This window comes from Dipodomys merriami, unplaced genomic scaffold, assembly GCF_024711535.1.
Source record: "Dipodomys merriami isolate MVZ:Mamm:240054 unplaced genomic scaffold, mDipMer1.0.p SCAF_7, whole genome shotgun sequence".
NCBI lineage: Eukaryota > Metazoa > Chordata > Mammalia > Rodentia > Heteromyidae > Dipodomys > Dipodomys merriami.
The window spans coordinates 16,884,868-16,908,760 of NW_027206290.1; the positions used below are offsets into that span (position 1 = coordinate 16,884,868).

General features: G+C 47.6%; 1 protein-coding gene and 1 long non-coding RNA gene across 2 annotated transcripts; one reads left to right on the plus strand and one right to left on the minus strand.

The window, feature by feature from the left end:
* Positions 1-13,800: 13,800 nt before the first annotated feature.
* Positions 13,801-19,126, minus strand: Txnip (thioredoxin interacting protein). The gene is made up of 8 exons (XM_070007586.1): positions 18,600-19,126; positions 17,091-17,163; positions 16,842-16,989; positions 16,625-16,727; positions 16,272-16,528; positions 15,998-16,154; positions 15,747-15,898; positions 13,801-15,371 (listed from the first exon to the last, which is right to left on the minus strand). The coding sequence occupies exons 1-8, from the start codon at positions 18,847-18,849 to the stop codon at positions 15,330-15,332; spliced, it is 1,182 nt and encodes a 393-aa protein (XP_069863687.1). The 5' UTR covers positions 18,850-19,126; the 3' UTR covers positions 13,801-15,329.
* A 297-nt stretch (positions 19,127-19,423) lies between these two features.
* On the plus strand, positions 19,424-20,806 carry LOC138817189 (uncharacterized). Its single transcript, XR_011368775.1, has 3 exons — positions 19,424-19,471; positions 19,552-19,745; positions 20,630-20,806. It is a non-coding gene; the product is annotated as an uncharacterized lncRNA (long non-coding RNA).
* The last annotated feature ends 3,087 nt before the right edge of the window (positions 20,807-23,893 follow it).

Below are 23,893 nucleotides of genomic sequence, written 5' to 3' on the forward strand. Positions count from 1 at the left end.
GAGCAAGAATAGAAGGAGAACATTCCAGAGTTATTGAGCAATTTGTGATGATTGATGTGTATCCCTTTCTTGCTCTCTGATGTGTTGTGGGGAAGATTAGAGGCCAGGGGACTTGTGGCTGCCATTTCCTAGAGTTATACCTCAGCCAGTAGTTAAAACCAGAGAGAGATCAGCCAAAAAACAAACCAACATGAAAGCAAACAGAGCAAACAGTTCATGCCTGTAATCCTAGCTGCTCAGGAGGCTGAGATCTGAGGATCAAGGGTCGGATGCCAGCTGGAGCAGACAAATCTAAGAGACTTTTTTTTTTGGGGGGGGGGTCCGGTTGTGGGGCCTGAACTCTGGGCCTGGGCACTGTCCCTCAGCTCAACACTAATGCCCTACCACCTGAGCCACAGTGCCACTTCCAGCTTTTTCTGTTTATGTGGTGCTGAGGAATTGAACCCAGGGCCTCATGCATGCAAGGTAAGCACTCTACCACTGAGCCACTTTCCCAGCCCCCAAATCTAAGAGACTCTTATCTCTAATTAACTAGCAAAATTCAAGAAGTAGAAGTGTGGCTCTAGTGGTAGAGTGCCAGCCTCGAGAAGAAAAAAAAAAAGCTAAAAGCCCCAAGGTCCTGAGTTCAAGTTTCAGTACTGGTACTAAAACAAAACAACAACAACAAAAATTGTATTTACATGGGCTGGGAATGTGGCTTAGTGGTAGTGTGCTTAGTACCACATACACATTAAAAGCTGGAAGTGGCACTGAGGCTCAAGTGGTAGAGTGCTAGCCTTGAGCAAAAGAAGCTCAGGGTCAGTGCCCAGGCCCTGAGTTCAAGCCCCAGAACTGACAAACTAACTTGTTGACTGGCCCTTTGTACAACTTTTTTTTTGGGGGGGGGGGTCTGGTCATGGGGCCTGAACTCTGGGCCTGGGCACTATCCCTCAGCTCTTCAGCTCAAGGCTAGCGCTCTACCACCTGAGCCACAGCGCCACTTCCGGCTTTTTTTCTTTTTGCTTATGTGGTGCTGAGGAATCAAACCCAGGGCCTCAGGCATGCAAGGCAAACGCTCTACCACTGAGCCACCTTCCCAGCTCTTTTGTACAACTTTTTAAAGATAATAAAAAATATAATTAAAAAATAAGTAAAAGCTGGGCGCCGGTCGCTCACGCCTGTAATCCTAACTACTCAGGAGGTTGAGATCTGAGGATCGCGGTTCAAAGCCAGCCCGGGCAGGAAGTCCGTGAAACTCTTATCTCCAATAAACCACTAGAAAATCGGTAGTGGCGCTATAGCTCAAGTGGTAGAACGCTGGCCTTGAGCTGAAGAGCTGAGGGACAGCGCTCAGGCCCAGAGTTCAAGCGCCACAACCAAAAAAAAAAGTAAAAGACACTGGAATTTTCCTTTTTGTCTTTTCCCCTAACACACACACATACACACATTCACACATGAATCGTAGTCTATTATGTCTGTGTTTATGTTGGAGGCAGAGCTACTCACAAATCCCACATATCTGTCTGGAAACTTTAAACAAGAAAAGGGAGGGGACCAGGCGCCAGTGGCTCACCGCCTGTAATCCTAGCTACTCAGGAGGCTGAGATCTAAGGATCGTGGTTCAAAGCCAGCCCAAGCAGGAAAGTCTGAGAGACTCTTATCTTCAATAAACCACCAGAAAACCGAAAGTGGTGCTGTGGCTCAAGCGGTAGAGTGCTCAACTTGAGATGAAGAGCACAGGGAAAGCGCCCAAGCCCAGAGTTCAAGTCCCACGACCAACCAAAAAAAAAAAAAAAAGAACTGAGAACTGAGTTCAAAGCTAGCCCAGGCAGGAAAGTCCGTGAGACTCTCTAACTCCAATTAGCCACCAGAAAAAACCAGAAGTGGCACTGTGGCTCATGTGGTAGAGCACTCCTTTTGAGCTGAAGAGCTCAGAGACAGCACCCAGGCCCAGACTTCAATCCTCATTACCGACCAAAACCCGGGGGGAGGGGGGGAGGAGGGAGGGGAAGGAAGGAAGGAAAATAAAGGGAGGGGAAAAAGAGTACGGAGGGGCTGGCACCACCTCTCCACCCTTGCCCCTACACACACACACACACACACACACACACACACACACACAGTCCTTTCCCATAAACTGGAAAAAGGAGGACAAAGGTTGGAATGACCCTTGGGATCTGTTGTACTGCCTCAGAAGTGAACTGTCGGAAAGTTCATACCATTCTCATGCTCTGCCCTGCCTACCTCCTGCCTTGTGTGGCGGGTGACTCTGCTGGACAAAGCCAATGACACGAGACCCAGCAGCTTCCCCAGATTCTGGATCAGGTCCAGGCTTTAGCTAAGACTGTTTCCATTGACCTTTCCCCAACTTACCATGGGTGTTATTGAACGGGCAGAGGCTGGAGCTGCTGGCCTGGCAGACAGACACACTTCCCATTTGGTTAGGGTGTGTGCCCATTCTGCTTCCAGAGGCCCCTCATGTGCTGGCCACCCTGGTCACACCTGCTAAGGCCTGTCTACCTGCAATAGAATGTGCCTGTGTCTAAACTATGGACTAAACTAGCCCCAAGCAGAGTAGGCTCTACGGCAAGAATCATTTTGTGGCTGGGCACTGGTGGCTCACGCCTATAATTCTAGCTACTCAGGAGGCTGAGATCTGAGGATCGGGGTTCAAAGTTATCCTGGGCAGGAAAGTCCATGAGACTATCTTACTCCAACTAACCAGGAGCTGGGAAGGTGGCTCAGTGGTAGAGCGCTTGCCTTGCATGCATGAGGCCCTGGGTTCAATTCCTCAGCACCACATAAGCAAAAAGAAAAAAAGCCAGAAGTGGCGCTATGGCTCAAGTGGTAGAGCGCTAGCCTTGAGCTGAAGAGCTGAGGGACAGTGCCCAGGCCCAGAGTTCAGGCCCCATGACCGGACCCAAAAACAAAAAACAAAACTCCAACTAGCCACCAGAAAACCAGAAGTGGTGCTGTGGCTCAAGTGGTAGAGCACTAGCCTTGAGCTGAAGGGCTCAGGGAAGAGTTCAGGGAAAGTGCACAGGCCCCGAGTTCAAGCCCCACCACCGACAAAATAAAAAAATCCTTGGGGCTGGGAAGAGGCCCTGGGTTCGATTCCTCAGCACCATGTATGCAGAAAAAGCCAGAGGAAAAAAAAAAAGAAAAAAAAGAAAAAGCCAGAAGTGGTGCTGTGGCTCAAGTGGTAGAGCGCTAACCTTGAGCTGAAGAGCTGAGGGACAGCGCCCAGGCCCAGAGTTCAGGCCCCACGACCACAAAAAAAAAAATCCTTGTGTGTGTGTTTGTGTGTGTGTGTTGGTAGCAGGCTTGAACTCAGGAACTAGGAGCTGTCCCTTAGCTTTTTCGCTCAAGGCTAGCTGGTGCTCTACCACTTGAACAACAGCTTCACTTCTGGCTTTTTGCCAGTTAATTGAAAATAAGAGTTTTTGGATTTATCTACCCATGAGCCCTTGGCACCCAGCTAAGATCCTATCCTCCATGCATGCTGCTCTCCTTAGCTACCTAGCCATGTCCCGGCTGGGCAGGCAGCTGAAATGCAGGTGGTCTGAGGGAAGACTAAATAGGAGACTTGGCTACACATTTACTTTAGTCTGGGAGTAGACAGCAAAGAAAAATGGAGAGTTCCAGGCCAAAAAAAAAAAAAAAAAAAAAAAAGCATGATTGAGGTTACATGTAAGGGGAAAAAAGTTGTTTTCTTCAATTAATTTTTATAGCTGTATAGGAAGAGAGAATGGCTTATAGGCATAGGCCTGTCAAGAATTAAGTCAAGCGGGACACTGGTGGCTCACACCTGTAATCCCAGCCACTCAGATGGCTGAGATCTGAGGATCAAGTTTTAAACCCAGCCCAAGCCGGAAAGACCTTGAAAGACTCTTACCTCCAACCAATCTCCAGTTAACCACCAAAAAGCTGGAAATGGAGCTGTGGCTCAAGTGGAAGAAGACTAGCCTTGAGCACAAAAGCTCAGAGACAGCGCCCAAGCCCTGAATTCAAGCCCCCAGGACAGGCACTACACACATACAAATAAAGTCAAGGGTGTTGGGTGTTAGTAGCTTATGCTTGCAACCCTAGTTATTCAGGAAGTTGAGATCTGATGATTGTGGTTCAAAGCCAGCTTGAACAGAAAAGTCTACAAGACTTTCATTTCCAGTTAATGCCCAAAAGCTTTAACTGGAGTTGTAGTTCAAGTGGCAGAGCAAAAAAAAAAAAAAAAAAAAAAAAAAAGCTAAGGGACAGAGAGTGCCCAGACCCTGAGTTCAAGCCCAGCAGTAGCACAAAAGGACAAGTAAGAGATCCCTAATGTGTTTGAAAACAAAGGCAGGATGCTGGCAGCTTTTGCTGAACGAACTCCATCCGCTGGATTTTCCAGCCTTATTTTTGGCTGAGGCTAAACATACCTCAGGCACCTAGCCAGTTGTTTCCAAGAACCTTGTCAGCCAGGGAGGCAGGAGATCAGCAATCCCATCAACTAGCAAGAAAGGCAAAAACTCCTGAAGTTGAGTTCAAGGTCACAATCGGACAGTCGTTGACAAAACAAGCAAGCCACCCAAAATCACTGAGGAAAGGGCCAGTTCTCTAGTTCTCCTCCAATACCACATACGGCCCGAGAAGCTCAACGAGCTGGCCAGGAATAGCTCAGTTAGGTAATCGAGACAGACTCATGGCAGCCTCTTCTCCACTGACTTTTCCCCTACTGAGGTCCCCTTTTTCCCAAGGTCATTTGGAATGGCAACTCTAGAAATACTGAATTCCAGTGTCCTTGTATCATCTCAGGAATGGGCTGGCATTACCCAATCAGTGCTCTTAGCTTCTATGAAAAGTGTAAGTACACTTATGTAAGTACACCCTAAGGGCCATCAGTAGACATAGCCTGTGACCAGCTCATACTGTAGCACCTGAGGCCAACATCATGGAAAACCAAGAGGGGGGTGGCGTTATTCAGGGAATCAGCTGTAATTCTGACCAAGAGCCCTAGTATCTCAAAGTCTAACCTCCCCTTCTCTCATGCTGGCAGCTATAGACTGTGTCCCCCAAAGGTTAGACTCCTGTCCCTTCCTGAATGATACCGATCCTGGGACTCCATTTCTCTGGATGTCCAGCTGAGCAGGGGGAAAAATCTGCCAGCACTGATTGGACCAGAAAAAGTGGGGTTTGCTAGAGTTAGCAATAGTTTGATCAAAAGGGCAGAGGAACAGACAGCAGACCCACCTAAGTTGGAGGCATAGATTTGAAGTTTTTCTTCTGTTTTCGGTCCGTTGTGGGGCTGGAACTCAGGGCCTGAGTGCTGTCCCTGAGCTGCTCAAGGTTAGCACTATATTACTGTGAGCCTCAGTGACACTTCTGGTTTTCTCATGGTTAATGGGAGCTAAGAGTCTCATGGACTTTCCTGCTTGGGCTGACTTTGAACTGCAATCCCCAGATCTCAGCCTCCTGGGGAGCTAGGGTTACAGGTGTGAGCCACCGATGCTTGGCTGGCTTGAGGTATTTCTTTTCCTGGAGGGAATGGGTGGAGATCCATTTGGACAGGGAAAGAAGCTCTTATACCAACCCTTCTTACCTGCTTGGCTCTGCAGTGGCCAGAGATATTGCCACTTTGGAGAGAAATTCACTCCTCCAAGTTAATGCTTTTTTTTTTTTTTTTTTTTTTTTGCCAGTCTTGGGGCTTGAACTCAGGGCCTGGGCACTGTCACTGAGCTGCTTTTTTGTTCAAGGCTAGCACTCTACCACTTGAGTCACAGTACCACTTCTGGCTTTTTCTGTTTACATGGCACTGAGGAATTGAACCCAGGGCTTCATGCATGCTAGGCAAGCACTCTACCACTAAGCCACATTCCCAGCTGTTTATACTTCGTTGTGTGTGCTAGTCCTGGGGCTTGAACTCAGAGCCTCGTAACTATCTCTTAGCTTTTTTACTCAAGACTGGTGTTCTACCACGAAAGCCACACCTCCACTTCTGGCTTTTTGCTGGTTAATTGAAGATAAGAATCTCACAGGCTTTCCTGCCCTTGCTGGCTTTGAACCCTGATCCTCTTGAGTAGCTAGGATTACAAGTGTGAGCCACCAGCAATGTCACTTTTCACAGTCAGGGTGAAACAAAGATGGGCTTTGTGGGACAAAGGGCAAGTGCTAACCAGCCCTTTTCTAAGTATTCCATTCCTTTTCCTGGCACCACACCATCTTGCCAGGCTGCCCATGCTCAGCTCCTCTTGGCTTCTCACCTCTCACTTACTTGGCCTAGCTCCTTGTTTTGACCTGGCTCTTTGTTTCCTTCCTAAGCTACCATGTTACCACATGTTCCGAGCTATCAGGGATGGCTACAGACTTTTGGGGGAGTGACTAGTCACAAGGAGTGTTTTAGGACTAGCAGGAGATCTTAGCACATTCATTCATGTCCTTCATATTGTTTTCCCTCCAGCTGACCTTCTTTCTCTCCACGTGTTTCCTTCCATGTCTCTCCTTCCATTGTCTCTGTCTCACTGTGTTTGTCTAAATTGCACGATTCATGGAACAACATGGCAAGGACTACAAGCTAGCCAGGGCGCTGGTGGCTCACGCCTGTAATCCAAGCTACTCAGGAGGCTGAGATCTCAGGATCTTGGCTGTAAGCCAGCTCAGACAGAAAAGTCTGTGAGGCTTTTATGTCCAATTAACCAATAACAATAGTAATGATAACATTAGAGTTCTGAAATTTTAGTCAGGCACTAGTAGCTCACAGCCTGTAATTCTAGCTTCTCTGGAGGCTGAGATCTGAGTAAGAATCATAGATTCAAAGCCAGCCTAGGCAGCCTAATGGCATTCTTATCTCCAATGAACCAGCAAAAGCCACAAGTAGAGGTATGGTTCAAGTGGTAGAGAGAGCAAGGCTTGATAGAAAAAAAAAATTGAGAACTTGAGGCCTTGAATTCAAGCCCCAGTCCTAGCAATAGATAGATAGATAGATAGATAGATAGATAGATAGATAGATAGATAGATAGATAGATAGACAGACAGATAGATAGTAGAAGAAGAAGGAAGGAAGGAGAAGAAAGTTTCTGCATATGGAAGGTGAAGTAAACATAAAAGACCAGGAATAGAGAGAAACAGAATGGAGGTAGAAGGAGAAGCCAAGGGTCTGGCTGGATGAAGGAGGAAGTAGGTATTTGACAAGGTGGGCATTCAACAGAGACCTAACTAGTGAAGGGAAACATGGTACTCATGCCCCTGACCTCCCCCTTCCTTCCCAGAAACTGAAATCCTTCCTCTGTCCATCTGCCCAAGAGGTTAAAAATATCTATGCTGAGTATCTACCCAGACATTTTCTAAGTATACTTTGATTGACCTGGAAAGGCCTAATCAGCAGCTCTATCGCCCAAAAAGGACTAAGAAAGGGCCTTGCTTGATACCCACGGCTCAGGGCCGGTGTCTGTCACCACCTTGTCCCCCTGTTCTCTCTGTCTTCCTCCTCCTTCCATTTTGCCGTTGCCTGGAGATGTCAGGCCAATCAGTCGGTAGAAAACTCCCAGCCTCCAGAGTCTGTTTATTCTTTCTCCTTCTATCACAGGCTCAGCAAACAGTAGGGGAGGGTTGACCCACAGGAAAGGTCAGGACAGAGAGAAAAAGTCCAAATATGCCAAACTGGGCTTCGTCCATGGGCTGACCTCTACAGCTCTCTGTGTCACATAAAAGTCCACTGCTAGCTACTCAGGAGACTGTGATCTGAGGATCGAGGTTCAAATACAGCCAGGGAAGATAAATCAGAAAGAATCTCCCACTAACCTGCAAACAACAACAAAACCTGAAGTACAGGTGTAGTTTATGTAGTAAAGCAGCAGCCTTGGATGGGAAACCAAAAGAAGAATGTGAAGCCCTGAGTTCAAGCCACAGTACACACACACACACACACACACACACACACACACACACACACACACACACACACACACACACACACACACACACACACACACACACACACACACACACACACACACACACACACCTTTATGCATGACTATTTTGACTGACCAAATACTGTCCCATAATTTTCCTCCCAGTTCCCGTCTTAACTCAAATTAGATTGTTGTATTTCCTATTTGTTTAGGGGTGTCCAATGTAGCCAAGGATCTGCTTCCCCCACTCCCCCATGGTGCTGAGGATTGAACTTGCTAGGCAAGCACTCTTTTTGCTGATCCTGGGGCTTGTACTTTGAGCCTAGGCACTGTCCCTGAGCTTCTCGTACTCAAGGCTAACATTCTTTCCACTAGAGCAACTGTGCCTCTACCGGATTTTTCTAAGTAGTTTATTGGAGATAGGAGTCTCAGACTTTTCACGGGCTGGGAAGGTGGCTCAGTGGTAGAGTGCTTGCCTTGCATGCATGAGGCCCTGGGTTTGATTCCTTAGCACCACATAAGAAAAAAGAAAAAAGCCGGAAGTGACGCTGTGGCTCAAGTGGTAAAGTGCTAGCCTTGAACTGAAGAGCTGAGGGACAGCGCCCAGGCCCAGAGTTCAGGCCCCACGACCGGACCCCCCTCCCCCCCAAAAAAAGGAGTCTCAGACTTTTCAAACCGTGATCCTCAGATCTCAGCTTCCTGAGTAGCTAGGATAACAGGTTTGACTCACTGGTGTCCAGCTAGCAGGCACTCTTCCATTGAGCTAAACCCTAACGTGGACCCTGATTTTTCAATAACTTCCTTACAAATTTCCTTTCCCTCTCTTCTTTCTTTCCTTTCTCTTCATCTTCCTCTTCTTTTTTTTTTTTTGGGGGGGGGTCTGGTTATGGGGCCTGAACTCTGGGCCCGGGCGCTGTTCCTCAGCTCTTCAGCTCAAGGCTAGCGCTCTACCACTTGAGCCACAGTACCACTTCCAGCTTTTTTCTTTTTACTTATGTGGTGCTGAGGAATCAAACCCAGGGCCTCATGCATGCAAGGCAAGCATTCTACCACTGAGCCACCTTCCCAGCCCCCCCCCTTTTTTCTTTTTTCTTTTCTTTTTTTTTGGGGGGGGTCTGGTAGTGGGGCCTGAACTCTGGGCTTGGGCGCTGTCCCTCAGCTCTTCAGCTCAAGGCTAGCGCTCTACCACTTGAGTCACAGCACCACTTCTGGCTTTTTTCTTTTTGCTTATGTGATGCTGAGGAATCAAACCCAGGGCCTCATGCATGCAAGGCAAGCATTCTACCACTGAGCCACCTTCCCAGCCCCCCCCCTTTTTTCTTTTCTTTTTTTTTTGGGGGGGTCTGGTAGTGGGGCCTGAACTCTGGGCTTGGGCGCTGTCCCTCAGCTCTTCAGCTCAAGGCTAGCGCTCTACCACTTGAGCCACAGCGCCACTTCTGGCTTTTTTCTTTTTGCTTATGTGGTGCTGAGGAATCGAACCCAGAGCTTCAGGCATGCAAGGCAAGTGCTCTACCACTGAGCCACCTTCCCAGCCCCTTTTCTCAGCTTTTTGAACAGTAGACTGGACCTAATGAATAAATAATACTCAGACCTAGATCTCCCCTCATGGCTGGCATGTAGGTCACAGCTCTTAAAAAATTAAAAGCCACGTGAGAAGAGCATGGGAAAAGAAGAGCCAGGTCAGTGAAGGACATGTGTGGGCCATCACTCAGGAAAGTGTACTTAGGGTGTCTGCAGAAAATGTCCCAGTAAGGACGAAACTGTGTAGAGAAGGCAAAAAGGAAGTGGAGGGCAGCCTGCTGTCTTTTGAGGGAGGGATGGGCTTCCTGGGGAAACAGCTCTTCGCTACTTCCTTCCTCAGATTATGCTGTGCACTCAGAATGCAATCATTAGTCATAAAAACTATTTTTTTTCCAATCCTGGGGCTTGAACTCTAGACCTGGACACTGTCCCTGAGCTTCTTTTGCTTGAGCCACAGCACCACTTCTGCTCTTTTCTGTGTATGTGGTACTGAGGAATGGAACCCAGGGCTTCATGCATGCTAGGCAAGCACTCTACCACTAAGCCACATTCCCAGAACAGTTTTCCTAGAAAACTATTTAAACACAATTAAATATTCAGCCCTTTAGTCAAAGTAACTATACTTCCAAGTTCAATAGCCACGTGTGGCTAAAGGCTGCTTACTGTATTGGACAGCACAGATGCGAAACTTAACCACATCACAGAAGGTTCTTTTTTTTGGGGGGGGAAGGTCCGGTCATGGGGCCCGAAGTCTGGGCCTGGGCGCTGTCCCTCAGCTCTTCAGCTCAAGGCTAGCGCTCTACCGCTTGAGCCACAGCGCCACTTCCAGCCTTTTTCTTATGTGGTGCTAAGGAATTGAACCCAGGGCCTCATGCATGCAAGGCAAGCACTCTACCACCGAGCCACCTTCCCAGATCAGAAGGTTCTTTTTCATTTCATTTATTTGTGTATCTGTGTGTGCATGTGCACATGTGTGTGTGCAAGCTCTGGTACTGGATCTTGAACTCAAAGGCCTCTTATTCTTGCTTTGCTTTTTCTCTCCAGGGCAGTGTTTTGTTTACTACCTGAGGCATACTGTAAGTGGCAATCTAAAAGATGTTTTTCTGGGCCCTATGAATGGACTAAAGTCCCCAACTTTGTATCTGTGCCTGTGATCTGAGCTAGTCTTTGCCAACATCCCTTTGCTCTCACCTTGCTTTGGAAACTCTCTCTCTCTCTCTCTCTCTCTCTCTCTCTCTCTCTCTCTCTCTTATCTCTGCTAGACTAGAACTCAGGGCCTGGGCACTGTCCCTGAGCTTCTTTAGCTCAAGGCTAGCACTCTACTACTTGAACCATAGCACAACTTTCAGCTTTATCTGTGTATGTGGCACTGAGGAATCGAACCCTCATGCATGCTAGGCAAACACTCTACCACTAAGCCACATTCCCAGCCAATGAACATCTCTAGTGGACGGCAACCGCCCCACAAGGGTAGGGCCTCCTGATCATCCTAAAGTGAACAACCGGCCTGAAGAGACCCCTTGTTCTGTTCTGTCCCAGCGATCACGCAAGGACGTTTCCAGATCCACCAAAGACAGAGCGGGAGCTCAGGGCCCAGCAGGCCGCACCGTGACCCTGAGCTTTATTAACTCAAGCCTGGCACTCTTAACACTTGAGCTACAGCTCCACTTCTGGCTTTTTTGGTGGTTTATTGGAGGTAAGAGTTCATGGACTTTCCAGCTTGGACTGGCTTCAAACTGCAGTCCTCAACTCCCAGCCTCTTGAGAAGCTGGGATTGCAGGCATGAGCCATGGCACCAGAACACTATGATTTATTATTTAACATATGTGTGAGTGACTACTGGACTTTGGGCCTGGTGTCTAAAATTCCAGTTTCAATACCTCCATTTTCTGTCTTTTTTGCTGGCTAATAGTCTCTAGGATTTATCTTTCGGGGCTGGTTTTGAACCTCAATCCTTAGATCTCAGCCTCCAAATAGCCACAATTACTGATGTGAACTAGCAGTGCCTGGTTTGGTGGAAAGTTCATTTGGATGGTGCTAGATGACAGAGATTAGGGTATCAGGAGGGAATTAGAATGTTCTGGCCCTTCTAGGATCAAATTTCTAAGCAGCCTTGGGTCTATCTCCTCCCTATCAGTCTCTTCTTGTGCCAAGCACCAGTAACCAGATTGTGTACACAAGTAAGGGCGCTGAAGTGCTCACCTCTCCACCCCTCTACCCTGCAGTGTGCTCCATTCCTTCTCCCCCACATCCTTAATCTAAGATGCAGAACTTTTCCATCAACTTTGACCTAGTTTCACTGGTCACGAATTTAGAGGAGTCCCTAAGCTCTTGAACAGGTAATGAAGTGGTGGGGACATAGTTCAGGTGAAAGTCTCCCTGGCAACAGGAAGAGCTACAGTCTAGCTGGCACATTGGGAAGGAAAGGATAAACAAACAAACAAAAACAACCACAGCCGGGCACCAGTGACTCACACCTGTAATCCTAGCTACTCAGGAGGCTGAGATCTGAGGATCACCCTTCAAAGCTGTAGCCCAGACAGGAAAGTCCGTGAGACTCTGATCTCCAATAAACCACCAGAAAACCAGAAGTGGTGCTGTGGCTCAAGTGGTAGAGTGCTTGCCTGGAGCTGAAGAGCTGAGGGACAGTGCCCAGTCCTAGAGTTCAAGTCCCACCAACAACAAAAATAAAAAAATAAAAATAATAAAGATTATTTCTATTAGTGATAAAATTGGGGTGTCAATCACTAATTGTAAGAAAGAGCTAGTCAAAGTGAACCCTATGGGTTGATAATGGGGTTAAATATTTAGCAAATGTTTATGGAGTTTGTTGATGTGCTGGTAATTACAAAGACTTAAAAAAATACTCCTAACTCTAAAGCTCTTAAGTCCTGGATGGTGGTTTTTTTTTTTTTTTTTGTGCCATTACTAGACCTGAACTCAGAACTTCGTGCTCTTGCTAAGCCTTTTTTGCCCAAGAATGATGTTCTACCATTTGACCCACAGCTCCACTTCCAACTTTTTTGCTTGCTAATTGTAGATGAGTTTTACCCAGCCTGCCTTCAAACCATGATCCTCAGCTCTCAGCCTTCTGGGTAGCTAGGGTTACAGGCCAGCTTTCACCCTCCTCCCAGCCCCGGCTCTCTGAATGCTGCTGCTGCTGGTTAGCTTGTGCATCAGCTTCATTCTGGTTAGAATTCCTGGCATTGAATAACAACTTTTTTTTTTTTTTTTAGTTGGTTGTGGGGCCTGAACTCTGGGCCTGGGCGCTGCCCCTCAGCTCTTCAGCTCAAGGCTAGTGCTCTACCACTTGAACCATAGTGCCACTTCTGGCTTTTTCTGCTTATGTGATGGTAAAGAATCAAACCCAGGGCCTCATGCATGCAAGGCAAACACTCTACCACTGAGCCACCTTCCCGGCTTTTTTTTTTTTTAAAGGGGAACCTAAATGCTTCCTTTTGAAATTCCCTTACCAACCTGGTTCCTCTATTCACTAAATCTAAAATCAAGAGGACTTGGCAGTGATCAGCCATAGATACAGAAAAACAGGACCCTGCCACACTGCTCTAGTGTACCAGACCAAATGCACTGGAGAGTTCCCTCCGTTTTTTTTCTCTCCAAGGTTCCCTTCCATTTTCAGAAATGTGAAGGAAAGGACTTTGTATTACATGTGCCTGTTCTGGGGCTTTAACTCAGGACCTGAGCTCTTGTTTCTTAGCTTGTGAATGATGCTCTATCACTTGAACTGCACTTGTACTTCCTGTTTCTCTGCTGGTTAAGTGGAGGTAGGAGTCTCTTGGACTTTTCTGTCCAGGCCAGCTTCAAACCTCAGTCCTCGGATCTTAGCCTTCTGTGAGAGGCTGATTACAGGCCCAATTCACCAGTGGTTAGTTTGAGCCACCCACAACCCAGCTAGGACTTTCTACTAAGTTTTTTTTTTGTCGGTTATGGGGCTTGAATTCTGGGCCTGGGCACTGTCTCTTAGCTCAAGGCAAGGGCTCTACCACTTGAGCCACAGCACCACCTCCGGTTTTCTGATAGCTAATTGGAGAGAAGAGTCTCACAGACTTTCCTGCCCGAGCTGGCTTTGAACTGCAATCCTCAGATCTCCTCCTCTCCTCCTGATGACAGGAGGAGAGCTAGGATGACAGGCCTGAGTCATCAGCACTCAGCTTTTCTAATATATATTTTGGTCAGTCGTGCCTGAACTCTGGGCCTAGGAGCTCTTAGCTCTTCAGCTCAAGGCTAGCACTCTACCACTTGAGCCACAGTGCCACTTCCAGGTTTTTCTGCTTATGTGGTACTGAGGAATTGAACCCAGGGCCTCATGCATGCAAGGCAAGCACTGTACTGAGCCACCTTCCCCAGCCCTCTAAATAAATTTTTAAATGCCAGTTCACAAACAAGGAAAACATTTATCAATTTAAAAAAACTTTATTTTTTTTAAACAAAGGATTCCCCACTTGGGATGAAAATATATCTGGTTAAGTACAAAATATAGTTTTTTTTTAAATCATACAAAAGATATACAATTAAAAATACAAAAACAAGAAACAGAACCACCTTTAGCCCACAAAGGTTCGGGCTGTAGTATTTCTCAGAAAAGGGTGGAGCTCAGTGCTCCGACACAGGACGAACAAAGTGCTATGGCTGAGGGCGACTGACCAGGTCTGGTGATTGCAGTGAGGCCAGCTGCTCCTCCTAACACTGGTGGGGGGCTGGGGGGACCCCTGACCTCTAGTTCCACACCGCGGGGTGTGAAGTCTAAGCAGTGTGGATCTAGAGATTCCCCTGGAGTCTAGAGAAGTCACAGTGGGCAAGAGTGACAGCGGTCACACTTTAGTCTTAAAAGCAGTAAGGCTTTGTGTGTGTGTGTGATAGTATTGGGGCTTGAACTCAGGGCCTGAGTGCCATCCCTTAGCTTTTTCACTCAAGGCTACCACCTGAGTCACAGCTCCCCTCCTAGCCTGTTGGTGATTAATCAGATCAGTTTTACATTTTCTGCTTAAGCTGGCTTCACACCATGATCCTCAGCCTCCAGAGTACCCAGCCAGGATGACAGGCCTGAGCCATCACACCTGGTTCTCAAGTTTTGTTGTTATTGTGCTTACACTTGTTTAAGTGTAGCTTACATTTGCAGTAAGGAGAGAAACCAACAACAACAAAAAATAAAATAAAATTGACAGGAATTAAAGTGCTGCTAAGATCATCGCCTTAGATTCAATTCTAAGGAGTCACATGAATATAAAAGGAGTCTCCCATAAGAGCAAGTTTTTGCCAGGAGAACACAGTGCAAGAGGCTTTCAACATGACAGACATTTGGTAGGGCAGTTAAAGTACATTCTCTAAGCAAGCACGCCTTAGAGCAGCTTCCTCGTAACCACAGAAGAAGTGCCTTCCCAAGTCCGCAGATTAGCCTTGGAGTGTTTCTCTTTTTTTCTGTAAGTGTACAAAGGGGAACACTGATTTTTTAATTTTTCACTTCCTAAGTTTGTTGAGCAGAGCCATGCCTTCCCCTCTATCCTTGTCTGTTACATTGGCTCTGTCTCACGTGATGGCACATAAAGTTTGAGGTTTGATGTTATGACAAATCTGTAATTCCCTTTAAAAAAAACAGCAACAAGAAAGAAAATCCAACCCTGGAAAGACATGCCAGCAGGTCATTTCAACCCCAACCACTACAAAACAAAAGTGTCCTCATATCCAAGGAGAGCTGAAAAATGACACAGGTGCGGTGTATCTTTAAACCCATCCAGCAAACACTCCCATATCACAACAATGGTACTGGCTTGAGGGTGGCCTGCTGATCACACTGCCTAGGCTGGAGAGGCAGAGGTTGGGGGTAACCCACGCACCACTGGAAAGTCTCTATGAATGTTGAGAGTCCAAGGAAGAGAGGCAGAAAGAAACAAGTAGAGACAGCTGCTGCTTTTCTTCTGCTGCTCACTGCACGTTGTTGTTGTTGTTGTTGAGGCATGGGTCCACCTGGGAGGAAGAAAAACCATGGATTTTGAGAACTGGAGCAATGCTGGGTGCTCATAGCACCTGCCTGTCATCCTAGCTGCTCAGGAGGCTAAGATCTCAGGATCACAGTTCTAAACCAGCCAGGGCAGGAAAGGCTGTGAAACTCCTATTTCTAACCACCAAAAAACTGGAAGTGGAGCTGTGGTACAAGTGATGAGTACCTGCCTTGAGCAAATAAACTCTTAGACCCTGAGTTCAAGCCCTAGGACTAGGGGGCGCGCGCACAGGCACACACACAAACTAGAACTCATTTAGCAATCCCTCCAACTCAAGCCTTCCTATAGGAAGGTTTAGGACAAATGCTACCAGTAAAACAAAGAAAATGACAATTCCTACCTCAGTGTATGTGGGTGGTGGCATGAACTGGAACTCGGGAGCATACATGAAGATGGGGCTATCCTGAGAGTCCTCCCCATCATCCAGGAGAGGAGTGGTGGGGCTTTCCAATCGGTGATCTTCAGGAATGATATCCATATAGCAAGGAGGAGCTACAGAGAGAAAATCCAGAGTCAGACACCTAGCCAAGAAACGCCAGACCGCCATATTCTCACCAGGCCAGAGTAGGAAGGACTTGAGGGCTGCCTCACCTTCTGGGGTATCGGGGATGTTCAGGTCTATCCAGCTCATTTCCGAGCTGGTTCGGCTGGCCATGCTTGTTGTCCGGCTGCTTAGGCCTGATCTGCTGCCAATCACCAAGGGCAGGTCGAGGATGACTTTCTTGGAGCCAGGGACACTGACATAGATCTGAAAAGAAGCAAGAGGGCAGCTGTTGAGAGGAGAGCTCTGGGAAGCGCACCACTGTTCTAGCAGATGAACAGTTTCTAGTCATTTCTCTTGCTGGCACGGACCCCACTGACTCACCAGCAATGAGTACTCGACTCGCAGGATGTTGCAGCCTAGGATGGATGGCCTGATTTTTTGCACCCGGAGGCTCTTGCCACGCCATGAGGCACAAGTCCCTGAGATGATATGATTGCCTCTGACTGAAGACAGCTTCTGGGTCAGCACCTTGGTCTGGCCGTTGGCCAGGTAAGTGTGGCGGGCCACAATGGCTGCTTTGGGGACCACGATTCGAGAACACGTATTCTCAAAGTCAGCATGGATGGAAATGTCATCTCCTAGCAATAAGAAAGATGAACACACATGAACTAATAGAATCTACATGGTTACTGTTACCTGTCTCCCATCTAGAATTTCAAGCACTAAATCCTCACCTTCACAGAATCCTTTTCGGTCAATTCTGGCAGAGACGGACACCCGCCCATCCGGAATGAACATGCAGGAAACTTTCTTCTCCTTCTTAGCAGAAACCGGTGCCTATGAAAAGGGGAAAAAAAGATGTTTTGAGATGTTCCAGTCCAATGCCCAAGACATCTATCTAATTTAGACATTCTGAGACTAAGGAGACTAGAATCCTGAGAGAAACCTCACCATTAAATCAGGAGTATTGACATCCACCAGATCCATTACTTCGAAGTTTTTCTTTGTCTCTTGAGTGGGCTGGCTGGGGCGATCGAGGAAAGCTTTCACCCAGTAGTCCACACAACCATATTTTCCTTTGAAAGAAGTTCCCAGAGGCCTGTCAAATAATAATAATAGTTTAGTATCTAAGTATTGTTAGGGAGAAGACTGAGCAAGCTAGAAGAGTCCAAAGATGTATGTAACTCTATGAGTACCTACCCTTCAGGAAGCTCAAAGCCGAACTTGTACTCATACTTGTTTCCAGGTCTCATGATCACCATTTCATTCTCACCTGATGAAAAAGAAAGACAGTGATGCATCTGAGTGAGGCTGATTGCATATGTAGCAAATGAAAAACATTCTGGTACTTTTTTTTTTGGGGGGGGGAATCAGAAAGTTCCAAAACCCTGCAATATTGAAAGGTTGACCTAGTACAGTTACTCCAAGAACTAATAATACTAATAATCTCCCCTCAACCCCCCACCGTTCTGGAGATTGAACTGTGTGTGGGATTGGGCGCTGTCCCTGCGATTCTTTTGCTCTAGGCTACCAATGGAGCCACAGCGCCACTTCTGGCTGTTTCTGAATAGTCTATTAGAGATGTAAGATCCTCAGATCTCAACTTCCTGAGTACTGAGGATTAGTCATAAGCCACCAGTGTAAAACTGGTATTATAAAAATGATATATAAGCCAAGTGCTGGTGGCACTACTAAAGTCTGATTTTTTTTTATTGTCGGTCCTGGGGCTTGAACTCTGGGCATGGGTGTTGTCCCTCCGCTCTTCAGCTCAAGGGCTGTGTTCTACCACTACAGCCACAGTGCCACTTCAGTTTTCTGAGTGGTTTATTGGAGATAAGATCTCATAGCCTTTCCTGCCTGGGGCTAGATTTGAACTGTGATCCTCAGAGGTCAGCTTCTAGAGTAGCTAGGATTATAGACTTAAGCTACCCAGCCTGTTTCTGCGAGACTCCAGTAAACCACTCAGACTCCAGTAAACCACTCAGAAAACCCAAAGTGGTGCTGTAGCTCAAGTGGTAGAGTTTCCCACAACCGACCAAAAAAAAAAAAGAAAAGAAAAGATGATATACAGAGAGGTTACAGTTATATATACAGAGAGGTTACAAAATTCAGGCACACTTCTTTTTGGACAATGTCACCCCTTCCCTCACTGCCTCCCAGTTAAATATTAATAATATATAAAGCAACATAAGCATACAGAAATCTTTAGTTTGCAATCCTAGCTTCTGTGTAGATTTAGATTTGAGTGAGGATCAGGGTTCCAAGCCAGCTTGGGACAGCAAAGTCTCTGAGGCTCTTATCTCCAACTGACCACCCAAAATCCAAGAGTGGGGCTGTGGCTCAAGGGATCGAGCTCCACCCTTGAGCAAAAAGAAAAAAAAAAAGCTAAGGGAGAGCGCCTGGGCCCTGAGTTCAAGTCTCAGTACCCACAAGAAAAAAAAGGCTAAGTAAAGCCATCCCCTGCCTTGAGATTGCTCTGGGAACACAGAAAAAAAAAAACTGCATCTCCCACCCACCTCATTTTTTTTTTTTTTGCAGGATAAGGAGATTAAATTACAATTTAAGTACAATTAAAATACAATTAAAAAAAAATAGGAAGCATCCCACGAAACTACTGAGGTACAATCTAAAGCACTTAGTCAAGCACTTCCCAAGCCCCACCCCACCCCACCCTCGCCCCCGGACCAGTCGCCGCGGCCCGGCACCCACCTGTGGGCTGGTCCTCGGGGAGCAGCGTGTCCTCGAAGCGCAGGTAATCCAGGGACTGCTTGCACTGCTGCGAGCCCTGCATCCACAGCACCCTGGCCACCCCGCACGCCAGGATGCGGACGGCCTTCACGCGCGTCACCTCGCACACCTCCACCACCACCCGGCCCGCCACCTTTTCCCCGCTGCCGTACACCTTCTCGGGGTCGTTGAAGACCACCTCGAACGACTTGATCTTCTTGAACATCACCATGTTCGGGTCAGAGCCGGGGGAAGAAGACAAAATATATATATATCCGATCTGCAACCCTGGTAACTTTTTAACCAGGAATGAGGCAGATGCGAAGGGGCTTCTGCTGACAAGGCGCCAACAAGACCCCAAGGAGTCGGAGACCCTAAGCTGCTTGGCTTAGACCAACGGCTTCCAAGAAGCCCCAAGCCTCCACTCAGCCCCTTCTCTGCTCCGGTTCGCCCCCAACTCCGGGGGAAGTCGGAGAGAGCGCAGGAAGAGCAGGCAGCTGCGAAAAGCGGAGCGAATGTTTCCAGCCGGCAGCCGGAAACTGCCTTTTATAGTCGCCCGGCCGGCTGAGCCACGCGAGCTCAGGGCCCGAGGCTCGTGCTGCCCGCGTGCACAGCGTTCCCATTGGCTGCCTGGTCCTTGTTTACCAGGAGGCGCACCAATCGGCGACGCCGCCGGGGCGCGTGGACACTGTGTGCTCCTGGCGGGGAAAACGGTTGTTATGCACGGGTTCCCTAGCTCGCCGCGAGCAGGGCGGAGGCGGAGGGAGGGAGGGGAGCGGGGGGGGGGGGGGCGGGGCGGGTGGAAAACGGGGTTTCCTCGACCTCGGACCCCGAATGGCCATCGGAGGGCAGAGGTGGGTGCCTCTGGTTCTGAAAGCCGCGGTTTGGGGGTTCTTGTATCGCCTTGATTTGTTTTCGCTCCTGTGCTTCGCAGGAATTTTTTTCCAGTGCTGGTGCGGGAGTTTCACACCTGCCCTGATCTAGTGTCACTGATTCCCTGACTACGACCGTCCATTCCTGCTCCAGTGCTGTGGAAAGCACTCCCCTCGCCCCCCAGACTCCACCCCGGCAGGCAGGGGCTGCAGGTGTGGCTGTGGGGGACGAGGCGCCCCCGCAGCGCGTCTCCAGGTAAAGCCAGACGCCCGGCCTTTCCCGGGACCGAGCGCTGGGACTTCCCTCCTGGGAAAGCAGGGCCGAGGTGGTGGGCCACTCCCTCCGCGGCTCGGGAACTGTTCCTTCACCCTTTGTACCTTAAGGTCTGTTCTCTCTGTTCTCCGAGACGGAAATTGAGAGGGAGTGTCCACATCCTGTTGCTTATCCCCTGATCTCCCAGGGTCCAGCTGCAAACTTGGGGAACGTTTTGTATATGTGTTCCCCTGTTTACCTCAGTGCCTCTAATGAGGCGTGTCCCTGCCAGGTGGACGCTTCTCTCTTTCTTCCCTGCGCCTCCAGGACAGGAAAATAATAACAATAATAATAACAACCACCACCACCACCGAAGCTGGGCGTAGTGGCTCAGGCCTGTAATCCTAGCTACTCAGGAGGATGAGATCTGAGGGTCACAGTTCAAAGCCAACCTCAGGCAGGAAAGGCCTTGAAACTCTCATCTCCAATAAACCACTCAGAAAACTGGAAGTGGTGCTGTGGTTCAAGTGGTAGAGCACTAGCCTTGAGCTGAAAAGCTCAGGAACAGTGCCCAAGCCCAGAGTTCAAGCCCTAAGACCAAAAACAAAACAAAAACCAAAGCCTGATAGTGGAGCTGTGGCTCAATTGGTAGAGCATCAACCTTGAGCAAAAGATCAGAAACAGCAACCTGTGCCCTCAGTTCATGCCCCAGTACAGCCTCCAAAAAAGAAGTTCAGGGACAGTGTCCAGACCCTCAGCCTCCATTCATTCAAACCCCACTATCCCCTCTCCCCCTACCCCTGCATACAAATAAAAGTTGACTCAAATTCCTGTGTCCAGAAAAAATTTGTGTACAGAAGGATTCTTCCTTTTTCTTTGACTTCTAGACCCCTGCTGTGTCTTGAGCTGAGGTATCCAGTGATTATTGCCTCAGTCCTTCTGCTGGAAAGAGGAAGATAATGTGCCTGAGCTTCACATGGTGAAGTAAATATGAAGCCATTGAATATATTAAAAGCCTACCTTCTCGGCAAAAAAAAAAAAAAAAAAACGCTGTTTAAGATCCTGGTTCCTTCATCATATACCCTAAGGCTAACAAGTTATAACTCAACCCCAATATTAAGCAAGTACAGAATCAGGTATCACAACTCCTGGAAAATACACACGCCACACCTGTCCTTGAGAACATGTTGATCCTTAGGGTTTCTGGGTTTGAGGTAGCACCCTATGTTCTACAAAGTTAACCATTTAGGCTTGAGGTGTTTTCAAGTGATAACAATGATGGTTGAATTATTAACAACAGTATGCTGGTAAGATGGCTTGGTGGTAGAGTGTTTGCCTTGCATGCATGAGGCCCTGGGTTCGATTCCTCAGCACCACATAAGCAGAAAAAGCTGGAAGTGGCACTGTGGCTCAATTGGTAGAGCACTAGCCTTGAACTGAAGAGCTGAGGGACAATGCCCAGGCCCAGACAGACAAAAAAATAAAAATAAAGGTGAAATTATCACTAGAGTAATCTTAGAAGTTCAACATTGTGATGCCTAGGAAAATTGTTAATTTGATGAACTGTATTTGTGTAGTTGTGGATTGTTTCTCTCTCTCTCTCTCTCTCTCTCTCTCTCTCTCTCTCTCTCTCTCTCTCTCTGTGTCTCTCTCTCTGTCTCTGTCTCTGTCTCTCTCTCTCTCTCTCTCTGTGTATAAAAGGAAAATGTGTGGGCTGGGAAGGTGGCTCAGTGGTAGAGCGCTTGCCTTGCATGCATGAGGTCCAGGGTTCGATTCCTCAGCACCACATAAGCAAAAAGAAAAAAGCCAGAAGTGGCACAGTGGCTCAAGTGGTAGAGCGTTAGCCTTGAGCTGAAGAGCTGAGGGACAGTGCCCAGGCCCAGAGTTCAGGCCCCACGACTGGACCCCCCCCCCCAAAAAAAAAGGGAAAATGTGCTTAGGAGAGTATTCCATGCCTAATCTTATCCAGTGTAACTAATTTAGAGGTGACTATTCCTGGCTCACAAGTCGCAAGTCTGTGAAAAACAATCCCTTAGCTCCAAGAATACTTAAGAAGTAGGACAGAGGGCGACATCAAAAATACATGAATCAGCTGGGCACTGGTGGCTCACACCTGTAATCCTAGCTACCCCGGAGACTGAGATCTGAGGACCACAGTTCAAAGCCAGCTGGGGCAGGAAAGTCCATGAATTTCTTATATCCAATTCACCAGCAAAATAGTAAAAGTAGAGCTGTGGCTCAAGTGGTAGAGTGCTAGTTTTGAGTTAAAAAAAAAAAAAAAGCTAAGGGACAGAGAGTTGGCTGGCCTTGAGTTACTGGCCTTGAGTTCAAGGCCCAGAACCAGCACACACACACACACACACACACACACACACACACACACACACACACACACACACACACACACACACACACACACACACACACACACACACATACACACACACACACACACACACCCCGCTCTAGTGGTAGAGTGCTAGTTTTGAGTTAAAAAAAAAAAAAAAGCTAAGGGACAGAGAGTTGGCTGGCCTTGAGTTACTGGCCTTGAGTTCAAGGCCCAGAACCAGCACACACACACACACACACACACACACACACACACACACACACACACACACACACACACACACACACACACACACACACACACACACACACACACCAACAGCAAGAACAACAAAAAACACCAATAGACCATGAATGGTATTGTTTAGCAATGTGATACATATATATAAATGTGGTTGGTATTGGGTCAGCGAAGTGTTGATTTTGGATGTCTTAGAAAAGAGAGAATTCCCTTTCCCTGGGAAAAACAAACAAACAAAGTAGTTTTTTTTAGTGTTGATAATATTTACTTATTTGAAGACATAATATGAAGTACTAATTTTTCTGTGTGTATGCCAGTACTAAGGATTGAACTCTGAGCCTGGGGCACTGTCCTTTAGCTTGTTTGTTGAGCCACCTTCCCAGCCCAATGTTTGTTTGCTCGAGGTTGGTATTCTACCAGTTGAGCCACATCTCCACTTCTGGCTTTTTGCTGGTTATTGGAGCTGGGAGTTTCATGGTCTTTTCTTCCCCTGACTGGTTTGGACCATGATCCTCAGATTTCAGCCTCCTGAATAGCTAGGATTACAGGCATGAGCCCCTTGCTCGAATTTTTGAGTTTGTAATAATCCTGTTACAAGTCATATTTCTCTAGATTTTTTTTTTCTCCTTCTGCGGAGCTCAGGGCAGACCACTGCTTTGCTCTACGTTGTGCTTGACTCCTCCTGAATGCCAAAAAACTGTTTAATTGTGGCAGCAGCTGCTTTCTGGGCCTACATCCAAGGCATGTTCTGAAATGGAAGTCTGGATGGCGTTGTTTATAACCTTTCACCTAGTCTTCTGGTAAAAATTTCTCCCTTGCCTCCCTCTATTCTTCTTCCTTCTTTCTCAGTTCTTTGGGCAAATCTGGTAAACTCCTCCCTTGAAAAAGACAGGGTACATCCATTTGTTAGGTATGAGACAAAGAAGGAACCGTAGAGAAACAGGGATAAGTCCAGAAGTTTTGTGAGTTAGATCATTTACCTCTGCTTCTCCACCCTCTTATCCCATGAGCCAACAGGAAACCAAGTGGCAATTGTTATTTGTTTGCTTTACTGCAGACAAGGTAAAGGTTTCAGGGAGGGAAATGCCCGGCCTGCTGCTGCCTGCCAGAAACAAAGGCAGAGCAGTGATTGCATTTCCCTCTCTTCCTATTTCTCCTCCCGTCTGTTTTCTTTGAGACAGAGTTTAGGTAACCCAGGTTGGCCTCATACTCACTATTGGGCCCCCACTAATCTCTTCCTGCCTTAGCCTCCTGAGTGATGGTATTGCATGCGTGTGGGGCTCATTTCTTCTCTCTCTCTCTCCCTCTGTCTCTTTGTGCCACTACTGAGCTTGAACTCAGGGCCTAAGTGCTGTTGCTTAGCCTTTTCACTCTACACTGGTGCTCTCTGACTTGAACCACAACCACACTTCTGGCTTTTTGGAGATGAAAGTCCCACAGACTTGCCTGCCTGGGCTGGTTTTGAACCATGCTCCTCAGATCTCAGCTTCCTGAGTAGTTAGAATTACAGATGTGAGCCATCAAGCCCTAGCCTTCCATTTCTCTTCTCTTTAACTTCTGG

Bases quoted from the DNA above. Each gene is read 5' to 3' on its own strand.
- Txnip (XM_070007586.1), bottom strand. From the start codon at position 18,849: ATGGTGATGTTCAAGAAGATCAAGTCGTTCGAGGTGGTCTTCAACGAC. The intron at 17,164-18,599 runs GTGGGTGCCGGG...CTTTTTCATCAG, and splicing joins CCCCGAGGACCAGCCCACAG to GTGAGAATGAAATGGTGATC. The intron at 16,529-16,624 runs GTGAGGATTTAG...TCTTATTGCTAG, and splicing joins CCGAAAAGGATTCTGTGAAG to GAGATGACATTTCCATCCAT.